Below are 12,200 nucleotides of genomic sequence, written 5' to 3'. Positions count from 1 at the left end.
GATGCTGGCTTGCGGAGGGAAACAGTGGCCATTACAGTAGCTCCAACAAATTCATCTGCCTTAGCTCCCTTGTGGAACAAACCCCTTGATGTACAGGGAAAACAGCAACAAACTGTGCCATCTTAAGGCACTAGTGATAACTCATTGAAGATATCTTCCTATAACTGGAGAAATAGAACATGGAAAAAAACAATTTACCCTTGGGGGGAGGGACAAAAATAAGTGCTAGGCTCAGCACTACAGCTGGAAAAGGGGGAGGAGCACCTGCAATAGGAATTCTGAGAACAAGAGCTACAGTGCCTCGTAAGATAAAGGTTTAATGAGAACATGAGGGAATGTTCCTTCTCACCTCTCCCACCAGGTTAACAAATATTGAGTAAAAATAGCAGTGGGATACAGAATGGAAAGCTGCGAGTGACAGATTCTCAGTGAGTACAACACAAAGGGAAGACCCAAGGTCAGAGGAAAATAGAAATTGAGAAAATAACCTTTGGTAAACCAGCCCAACCCTAAATTCGAGGTATCACTAGAAAAATCTGAAGCCTGTGGTGCACTGAGGGTAACCATAGCAACATCAACCCTTAAACTTAGCCCAATTCCTAATTAGATTTAATGCAACATGTTACACAAAAATCCAAGCAGAAGAAGAGGCATGCTCATTTCCAAGCATAAATATTATTTGCTTTGGTATTTACTGTACTATATAAGATACCTGGCTTTGAACAAAAAATTAAGATGCATGTGAAAAGGCAAGAAAAACCACACATCTAAGAGGCAAAACAATAATCAGACCCAGAATGACACACATGTTGGAAGTAGATAATTTAAAATAACTATGATTAATATGTTAAAGGTTCTAATGGAAAAGATAGATAACAAGCAAAATCAGTTGGGAAATGTCAACAGAGAGATGGAAAGTACAATTACAAATCGAACAAAAATGCTAGAAATAAAAAAAAGTATAAGAGATAAAGAATGCCTTTAAAGGGTTTAACACAGTCAAGGAATGAATGAACTTGAAGATAAGTGAGTATAAATTCCTGAAACTGACACACAGAGAAAAAAGAGGGAAAAGAAAAAATAAAAACAAAACAGAGCATCCAAGACCTGTGGGACAATGTCAAACAGCCTAAAGTATATATCATAGGAATCATAGAAGGAGAAGAGAGAGAGAAAACAGAGCAGAAGAAATGCTTGAAAAATAACAGCTGCAAAAATTTTCAAAATTAAAAACAAATACCAAATCACAGATCCAAGAAACTTAGAGAACATCAAGCAAAATAAATTTGAACAGTAACAATAGCACATGCACACCTAGGCATACTCTATTCCTAACTGATGAGAATCAAGATGAAGAGAAAATCTTGAAGGTAGCCAGACAAAAAAAAAAAAAAAAAAAAAAAAAGGGACACATCATCTATAGAACAACGAGAATTTAAAACTACAGCAGACTGCTTGTCCAAAATCATGCAAACAAGAAAAGAATACCTCCAAATTACTGAAGGAAAAACAGAAACAAAAACTGTTGTCTCAGAATTATATACCCAGTGAAAATATCATTCAAAACTAAAGGATAAAGACTTCCACAAAATAAAAACTGAGGAAATTAATTGTTAGCATACATACTCTATAAGAAATATTAAAGGATATTCTTTAGGCTGAATGAACATGAGTCAGAAACTTAGATCCACACAAAGTAATACAGAACACTGGAAATGTAATACTAGCAAAGTAAAATTCATTTTCTTTCTTATTTTTATTGCTCTAAAAGATAACTGTCTGGAGCAAAAATAGTAAAAATAAGTTATATTTATAGTATATGTAAATATAGACATAACAATATCAGCACAAAGAGTGTATGGAGGAATTAATTGGGTATGTACTATTATAAGGTCTTTACAGTACATGTGAAATAGTAAAATAATTGATTTGGATTAATTATAAATCTATATTTTAAACTTAGGATAACAATTTTAAACAATTTTCTAAAAAATTGTTTCTAAAAATTATTGAAAAAGTGGTATGAATGATAATCTCATTGAGAAGACAAAATGGAATCATAAAATATGCAATTAAATTAAAAGGCACAAAAAGAGAAAAAAGAAACGAACAAATAGAGTAAAACTGCTAGCAAGATGGTAGATTCAATCCAACTATATAAATAATGACTTTAAATGCGAATGGTCTACACATACTTGTTAAGGGACTAAGAATGTCAGCCTGGATAAAAAAATAGGAATCAATTCTATGCTATCTAAAAAAATCTATTCTAAATATAAAAACACAGATAAGTTAAAAGTAAAAAATGCAGAAAGCCATATCACACAAACACTAAAAGACAGCTGAACTAGCTATATTAATTTCAGAAAATGTAAATGTTAGAACAAGGAATCTTATCAGAGATAAGAGAGACAATTCATAATGATGAAAGGGTCAATTCCTCAAAAAGAAATAACAATACTAAATGTGCACATGTCCAACAACAGAACATCAAAATAAATCAAGCACCACTATCTTGAGGTGGCAGTATCATCATAAAGTTATTCACTCATTGATTCAATTACTCATTTATATCAGTATGAATTCATGGATATTTACTTTACAACTTGGGTTATAATACAACATTACATTTTTTTGCCTAAAATTATTATGGCTTTGGCCATTAAGTCTTCCTTGCCCTTTTGATATTCTCCCATCATTTTGTTTTTTGAGCTCTTTCTTACTTCCCGGCACCTCAAGATGCTCCAGGCTCATCTTGTATATTTCCTGACTCATCCATATAATCAGCCATTTCTACAAGGATTCCTTATAGTATAATAATAATAATATTATAGTATAATATTATTATAGTATTATTATTCCTTATAGTATTAAAAATGAAAATCTGGATACAAATTATGCTTATTGCTACTGGGGTGTCAATGCTCTTAGGAGGTGGAACATAAATTTCCACCCCTTAAGCATAGCTGTGCATAGTAACTTCCTTTCAAAGAATACAGTATGGAAAGGGCAGTAGTGACTGTACAGTTAAGACAAATGCCACTTCAGCCATGTGGTCAAGCTGAACACCATCAGTGAAAAGTCATGTTGATAGCATGTATTTTGGATATGATGTGATGAAAATGATACTTTACCTGTCTTGTCTTCTTTGTAAGAATCTATAATTCCAGTGTAATTATGAGAAAAACATCAGACAAATCCAAATTGAAGGATATTATACAAACTACTTGACCGGTACTTTTAAAAATGATCAAGGTCATAAAAAACAAGGAAAGTCTGAGAAACTGTCACAGCCTAGTAGAGCCTAAGAAGACATGACAATTAAACGTAATATTTTATCATGGATGAAATCTTGGGACAGAAAAAGAAAAGGATGTTAGGCAAAAACTAAGAAAACTCAGATAAAGCATGGACTTTAGTTACTAATAATGTATTGATATTGGTACATTAGTGGTGACAAATGTATTATACTAATGTAATATGTTAATAAAAGAAATGGAATGTGGAGTATATGGGAACCCTTGGTATTATTGTTATAACTTTTCTATGAATCTAAAACTATTCTAAAATAAAAGTATATTTAAAAATGCATAAACTGATAGAATGGAAGGGAGAATTAGGTAAATCCACAATTAGAGAGTTCAACACTCCTCTCTGAGTCCCTAACAGAACAAGCAGGCAGAAAATCAGCAAGGGTATAGATGACCTGAACACCACCGCCAACCAAGTCTACCTAATTAACACTTGTAGAATGATCACTGAGCAACAGCAGAATGCACAGTCTTCTCAAGTGCATATGGAAAATTCAGCAAAATTGACTATATTCTGGGCTATAAAACAAACCTTAAAAAATTTAAAAGGACAGAAATCATAAAAGTATGTTTTTGGACCATAAGACAGCTTTATAGATATTGAGAAGCTAAATATAAAATAGATATGGAAAGGCAAAGGAATTACAATAGACAAAACAATTGTAAAAAGGAAGAACAAAATTAGAGGATTAAGACTACTTGATTTCAACACTTACTAGCTATCGTAATTAAGAAAGTGTGATATTGATGAAAGAATAGGCGTATAGAACAATGAAACAGAACAGAGTGCAGAAATAGACTAAAAAATATAGTCAATTGACTTTTGGTAAAGGTGCAAAGGTGAGTCAACGGAGAAGAGTGCCTGGGGAGGACAGTCATTTTCAAATAATGACTGAAGAAAAAATAATCATTTCAAATAATGCTGTTGCTTTAACTGGATATAATATGTACAAAAGTACACCTTGATACCTCATATTTATGAAAAAATTAACTCAAAATAGATCATATACCTAAACATAGAAAACAAAACCTTTAAACTTCTAACAGAAGAAACATAGAGAAAATCTTTGTGACCTTAAGTTTGAAAAAAAAAGTGTTTGGATACTATACTAAAAGCTTGATTCATAAAGGAAAAAAATTATAAATTAGAGTTTATTGACATTAAAACCTTTTGCTCTGTGAAAATCACTGTACAGGAACTGAAAAGACAAGCAACTGACTGGAAGAAAATATTTTCAAGTTACATATCTGAAAAAAAACTTATATGCAGAATATATGAATAACTCTTAAAACTCAATTATAACCAAGCAAACAACCCAATTAAAAATGGGCAAAAGATCTGAACAGACATTTAATCAAAGAATATAGATGGATGTTAAATATCATATAAGAAGATGTTCAACATTATCAGTAATTACAAAAATGCAAATTACGACTTTTTTTTTTTTGAAACTGAATCTCGCTCTACGGCCCATGCCTGAGTACAGTGGCACAATTTCGGCTCACTGAAACCTCCGCCTCCCAGGTTCAAGTGATTCTCCTGCCTCAGCCTCCCAAGTAGCCAGGACTACAGGCACACGCCACCACACCCAGGTAATTTTTGTATTTTTAGTAGAGACGGGGTTTCACCATGTTGGCCAGGTGGTCTCGATCTCTTGACCTCGTGATCCACCCGTCTCGGCCTCCCAAAGTGCTGGGATTATAGGTGTGAGCCACCGTGCCCAGCCAATTATGACAATTTTAACACACTACTATCCATTGGTTAGAATGACTGAAATTAAAAAACAAAACAAAAAGGTCCCTCAAAATAACAAGGGCTAGTGATGATGAGGAGAAACTGGAATTCTCATAAATTGCTAGTGAAAAGCCAAAATGTTGCAGTTCTTTGGAAAACATTTTGGCAACTTCTTATAAAGTTAAACATATGCTTACTATACAACCTAATAATCCTACTTCTAGTTATTTACCCAAGTTAATGGAAAACTCATGTTCACACAAAACAAAAAGCTGTACATGAAAGTTTATAGCAGCTTTATTAAAAATCACTACAAAATGAGACAGAACTCAGATCTATCTTTCACCAGGTGAATGGATAAACAAACTATGGTACATCTATATAACAGAATACTAGAAAATAAAAATAAATGAACTGGCTGGGCATGGTGGCTCAGGCCTGTGATTCCAGCACTTTGGGAGGCCAAAGCAGGAGGACTGCTTGAGCCCAGGAATTCAAGACCAGCCTGAGCAACACAGTGAGATCCTGTCTCATAGAAAGAAAGAAAGAAAGAAAAGAAGGAAAGAAATGAACTATTGCTTCACATGACAACATGAAAGAATGTTTTTTCTCTTAAAAAATTATAATTCACAGAATTATGCTACCATCACCTCTATCTAATTTTAGAACATGTCATCATCCCAAAAGGAAACTCCATACTCATTAGGTCCCATTAGCAGTTACTCCCATTTCTTCCTCCCCACAGTGCCTGGTAATCATGAGTTCACTTTCTCACTATAGATTTCTTTATTCTGGACATTTCATATAAATGACATATGCTATCTGGCCTTTTTTTTGTGACTGGCCTCTCTTACTTTGCATCATGTTTTTAAATTTTTTATCTTATTTTTTGCAGACATGAGGTCCCACTATGTTGTACAGGCTGGTCTTGAACTCCTGGGCTCAAGTGATCCTCCCACCTTGGCCTCCCAAAGTATTGGGATTACAGGCATAAGTTACCGCACCCAGTCCAGCATCATGTTTTTAAGGTTCTTCTATTCTGCTGCACATACTACTTAATTTCATTTTACTACTGAATAAAACTCCATCATATATGTATGCCACATTTTATTTCTCCAATTTATTAATTGATGGAAATTTGTTTTTTTCCCACTTTTGGCTATTATGAACAATACTGCTATGAACATTTGTATCGAAGTGTCTGTGTGAACACATGTTTTCAATTATCTTGGCCATGTATCTAGGAGCAGAGTCACTTGGTAATATGGTAGGTCTATATTTAACATCTTGAACAAACTGCCAGATTATTTTCCAAAGTGGCTGCACCACCTTACAATCCTACCAGCAACATGTGGAAGTTCTAATTTCTGCATATTCCCTACAACACTTATTCCTATATAATCTCTCTTTGATCATAGCCATCCTAGTGAGTGTGAAGTGCTATCTCATTGTGGCTTTGATTTGCATTTCCTTAATAACTAATGGTGTTCAGCATCTTTTCATGTGTCTTCTTTGGGGAAGTGTGTATTCAAATATTTTGCCCATTTTAAAGGGTTATTTGTCTTTTCATTTGTAAGAGTATGTTATATATTTTGGGTACAACTACATGGAGGGATCTTAAATGCATTTTGCTGAGTGAATGAATCCAGACCCAAAAGGCTGAATGTTGTATTATTTCATTTATATAATATTCTGTAAAAGGCAAAACTATAGAGACAGAAAACAGATCAGTGGTTGTGTGGAATTGAGATAGAGGGAAAGGCTGACTACAAAGGGACAATACAAGCAAATTTTTAGGGTAATGAAATTGTTCTGTATGGTACTATTGTATTGGATACATTACTCTACCCATTTGTAAAAACCCCTAGAACTGTATGCCACAAAAAGTGACCTCTACTGTATTCAAGTTTAAAAAAATATAAACCAGGATTTTGAGGAAACCCAAGATAGAATGCAGACTGTAACAAATAAATTTGTTTACAATGGTATGATACAATCACACTAAAGGCAATAAAGAAGAAAGAAGCTGACTTAAACAACTTGGGAAAGTGTTTTGACTAGACATTGTAAGCTAAAGGGGAAAATATTATGCAAATAACACTTTTCAAGCTGTAAAATTTTCTTCTCATTTGTCTGAAGCTTTGCTTACTTTTTTTCTCCACATTTTTTTTTTAGTTCTTTATTTCATTAAAAAAAAAAAAAAAACCCTAAAATTGTCCAGGTGCGGTGGCTCACGCCTGTAATCCCAGCACTTTGGGAGGCCGAGGCAGGTGGATCACGTGAGGTCAGAATTTCGAGACCAGCCTGACCAACATAGTGAAACCCTGTCTCTACTGAAAAAAAACACAAAAAATTAGCCTGGCGTGGTGGGTGGCAGGTACCTATAATCCCAGCTACTCGGGAGGCTGGGGCAGGAGAATCACTTGAACCCAGGAGGCCAAAGTTGCAGTGAGCTGAGATTGTGCCACTGCATTCCAACCCGGGCAACAAGAGTGAACAAAAAACAAACAAACAAAACAATGACAACAACAAAAAACACCCTAAAATTGTTTAAAAAACTAAAATCATATCCCATTTCTTAACCATTTCAAGCACTGGCTTAGCTGAGATGGTTTCAAAGATCCAGCCCTGTACACCTGCAGCCTGGCTTCCCAACTTTCTTCACATCATAGCACACTTGGAAAATGGCATAGTTGTGTGGTGCACTGATGCAAATGGACAAGGCAGATTGGACAAGTCCACCCCAGCCTCATCTGGCTCCCTAAGGGTTTGAGCACATCACTGTCTTAGCGTAACTACAACCTATTCCTGCACTATTTCCCTTACCACTTGGGAAACACTCTGAACGCCCCTCCTAACCACAGTATTCAACTGCATGATTTGGCCAAATGAAGACAGGAATGCAGTCTGTGCCACTGCAAAAAAATGAATTTGACTATTGTTTTTTCTGTCTGCGAAGCTGACTAACTTAATCAGAAAAGAATTCCTGATTTTGGTCTCATTAGCATCAATTAATGACCAACTGGCCTACAGTTTTTGAAATAACTTCTACCAATCTTACCTTTTCTTTCATTTTTTCCACCTTGTATTTGAGCTGGGGCACTACACTGTTGGTTGGCAAGCCTTTTTCCAGTTGAGTCACAAATTTAGCGTATTTAGAAACTTGACCATTTAGGACTTCTGGATCCAGGCAATCAAATTTGGACTATGAAAAATTTAAAAACAAAGCAAAACAAGTTAAAACATAAAGTAAAAGTCAAGTTTGAAATACTAAAAAAAACTTTTAAAAGTTAATCCAAATCTACACTACGTTTTTGGAAATGGCTTTACTTATTAAATTGCTAATAATATTATTTATCCAGCATCACCTGTTTATTCCTTTCATGTTCTTGCCTCCCACATCATCAAACGTAGTATTGGAATCTCTGTAATTAATTTCTGAGGGTCAATATTCATAAAGTCCTCTAAGGAGACAAATAGCTATTTTTTTACGCTTGCTAACCAGAAATTTTTCACCTAGTAGTCTTCTATTATTTGATTATATACCTGTTTAACATAAATATTTTAAATTCATAAATTATTCATAGAATTATAGATCTATATACTTATAGATCTATAATTGTTTTTCTCAATTATGTAAACACATAAGTATACATATATATTGACATGTCAGATAGCCACACATATATACTGATGGCAGTAGAAAATTTGTAAACCTTCATTTTTCTTTTTTTCTAAGTCCATCATTTTCCTTCTGCTCCCTAATGAGTTTTCTTGTGCATTTCCTAGGGTGAACGCATCCTGCGTTGGAAGCCACTGCTCTAATCCATGGTGGTAATCAGAAAATTCTTTAAGCTGCTTCTTCTCAAGAATATTTTTTTACTTCTGAGATAATTGATAAATGAGTTAAAGGAGAACACTTAAAACTGTCTGGTGTTATAGCATATATTTGTTTTTTATTTTCTATTTTCTCCACCAAAGGTAAGTTCTATGTTTGAACTTTGTTCTTCTTATTCTCCACTGGTACTCGCAGCACCTAGAACATTACCTGGAACATATTTCCTATGTTACTGTTTTTTAACCAAGACATGTGCCTTCTAATTATAGGCATCAGCACAGGTGGGATGAATAAGAAGTGTAAAACAATATTTGTGAGGTTGATAGTATTTCTAACATGTCCATACCACACTTGAAAGTATAGGTGGCCATCTATTTTGCCTCACAGAGAGTTGACCTTTGTTAAGGATTGAATATAGGGTAGATCCTAGAAACAAAACTCTTTGATGGCCGTTGATATTTGGCTCCCTAATTTAAAAAGTTTGCTATTGAGCTCTCAAAGGAAGATCCTAGATTTTATCACTCTATCCTATTACAGTGAACAAAATGGCTTCCTGTTTTAAAGGACAACAAAAATAGAAATCTAAAGTGTGTAGATCACAAATAAAATCCTACAATCCTCAAGAACATTGAAGTGTATGATGACAACATTGTGTTTAGAAACCACAAAGTGATTAAACGTCACGCAGCATTGTCCATTGATGCTTCCACTATGTAGCCTTCTAATATGGAGGACCTGAGAAGCCTGGCTTACAAGAATACTTTCTGCTCTGTAGCATACAGTGACATAAGGACCTTTGTGCTTTTCACTAGAAAGCTTATAAAAATTATCAGAAAATGATACCATTGCATATTTTACTGACATTAAGAAAAGCACCAGATTGTTAAAAGTTATAATTCAAATTATTAGAATTTTAAGATTAATTCATACAAAAATAATTTAAGAACTGAAGGCTTTTTCCCCCTACCTTTAACCATTCTTGTTGGAGTTTATCCCATTCAGAGAAAGAATCCCAGAGCAATTGTTTGAGCTTCAGTTCAGCACTGACTTCTTCCAAAGCTTCAAAGTTGGACACTTCTACCTTTAAAAATGTAGTAAACAAAATGCACAATTTAGTTTTCAGATATAATGAGCATATGATATTCTCCTATTAGTAATTCTTGGTACAGTGATTGCTTGGCAGAATGTGCATCCTAAATGGATTAAGAAAAGGAGCACTAGAAACAGATGAAGAAAAAAAAACCCCACATATATTAGAATTTCCATTAGAGTATCAAAATACAACTCCTGGTATTTCCTTAGAACTTAGAACTTAAATATTCTCCAAAGACATAAATATTCTAAGAGTAACACAGGCATTCTTCTTTGAGTTGGATTATACATGCACATATACGTTAGGCCTTCTAGGGAAAGCAGATGAGTCTTTAGAGGCACTGATTTCCACTGGGCTTCTGTACTTAAAGGGCAGAAGAGGAAGATGACTGTGCGGTAGCTGGTGGGGAAGATGGTGAAGTTTAAGATGGAGAACACAGCGCGGTTTCTGACTCTTTTCTAACCACAGACTTTATATGAACCCCATGGAGAGGAAGGGTGCAAGAAAATCTGAAGAAAGTGTTTTCATGAGAAGTGTTTTAAGATTGCCTTGACTCAACGCTGGGGAAACCTTCAGGGAGTTGGTTGCACAGAAGTTCTTGTGCTTTGACATTAAGAATTTAGTCTTGTCATCCATTAAGAGTTGCAAATGATTTCCTACAACCTAGATTAGTTAGGCTTTCACTCCTATTCTCCAAATAATTGAGAGCCACAGAAGGAAGGCTAGATCAGAGGCAATCAGGAAGGAATTAGTCATGAAGTCATAGACATGGAAGATGGAAGGAGGAGACACACTTTCATTTCAGGTTCTGTGTTTTTCAAAAATTTATTTTTTAACTTTTCTTTTTATTGTGGTAAAAACCACATTACATGAGATCTATTCTTTTAATAAATTTTTAAGTGTAAAGTACAGTAATGCTAACTATAACAATGTTAACAATGTTATTTAATGTACTTTTTCTAGTACTTTTTCACCTTGCATAACTGAAACTTTATACACCTAGAACAACTCCTCATTTCCCCCTCCTCCCAGCCTCTGGAAACCACTATTCCACTTTCTGTTTATATGAGTTTGACTACTTTAGATATCTCATATAAATGAGATCATGCAGTATTTGTCCTTTTGTAGCAGGCTTATTTCACTAAGTATAATGTCCTCCAGGTTAATCCATGATGTGGCATAGCAGGATTTTGTTCTTTTGTGAGGCTGAGTAAAATTCTATTTTATGTAGATACCACATTTTCTTTATCCATTCATCTGCTGATGGACATTTTAAGTTGTTTCCATATCTTGGCTATTGAGAACAATGCTGCAATGAACATGGGAGTGCAAATACATCTTTAAGAGCCTGATTCAATTATTTGGGATATATGCCCATAAATGGGATCATTGGGTCATTTTTTTTTTAATTTTTGAGGAACCACCATGCTGTTTTCCATAGTGTTCGCACCATTCTACATTCTCATCTACGGTGTAAAGGATTCCAGTGTCTTCACATCCTTGCCAATATTTGTCATTCATTTTATTTTTGTAATGGCCATTCTAACAGATGTGAGGTGATACCTTCTTGTGGTTTGATTTTAATTTCCCTGATGATTATTGATGTTGGGTGTCTTTGCACATGCTTGTTGACCATTTGTATGTCCTCTTTAGAGAAATGTTCATTCAAGTCCTTTGTCCATTTCAGAAATTGGGTTTTTTTTTTTTTTTTTTTTTTGGCTATTGTGTTGTAGGAGTTCCTTATCTACAAGGAGTTTAGATAATAACCTCTTATCAAGTATATAATTTGCAAATTTTTTCCCACATTCTGTATGTTGCCTTTTTACTCTGTTGATTGTTTCCTTTGCTTTGCAGAAGCTGTTTAGTTTGATGTAGTTCCACTTGTCTATTTCTGTTTTTGTTGCATTGGTTTTTGGTGTCACATCCAAGAAATCATAGCCAAGGCCAATGTCACGAAGATTTCTCCTACATTTTCCTCTAGGAATTTTATAGTTTTAGTTCTTTTGAGCCTCTAACCCATTCATTTTGAACTGATTTTTGTGTAAGGGTTCAGCTTCATTCTTTTGCACATGAATATCCAGTTTCTTAACACCATTTGTTGAAGAGACTATCCTTTCCCTGTTGTGTATCTTTGGCACCTTTGCCACAGATGAGTTGACCATTATTTGTTGATTTATTTTGCGGTTTTCCATTCTGTTTCATTGGTCTGTATGTCTGAATGTA

At 34.5% G+C, this 12,200-nt stretch overlaps 1 protein-coding gene across 10 annotated transcripts in view; it reads right to left on the bottom strand.

Annotated features, from left to right (window-relative positions):
- DNAH6 (dynein axonemal heavy chain 6) overlaps positions 1-12,200 on the bottom strand; it is a 350,848-nt gene that overhangs the window by 216,845 nt on the left and 121,803 nt on the right. For all 10 annotated transcript variants that reach the window (XM_055243630.2, XM_055243633.2, XM_063617552.1 and 7 more), the window contains 2 exons: positions 9,852-9,965; positions 8,108-8,251 (listed from right to left, as the gene is read on the bottom strand). In XM_055243630.2, coding sequence (XP_055099605.1) covers positions 8,108-8,251; positions 9,852-9,965 — 258 coding nt within the window. The remainder of the gene's footprint in view (positions 1-8,107; positions 8,252-9,851; positions 9,966-12,200) is intronic.

The sequence above is a fragment of the Symphalangus syndactylus genome, chromosome 14 (genome assembly GCF_028878055.3).
Source record: "Symphalangus syndactylus isolate Jambi chromosome 14, NHGRI_mSymSyn1-v2.1_pri, whole genome shotgun sequence".
In the NCBI taxonomy this organism is placed as follows: Eukaryota; Metazoa; Chordata; class Mammalia; order Primates; family Hylobatidae; genus Symphalangus; species Symphalangus syndactylus.
Note: the sequence above shows the minus strand (reverse complement) of the source record. Positions and strands in the feature narration are given on the sequence as shown.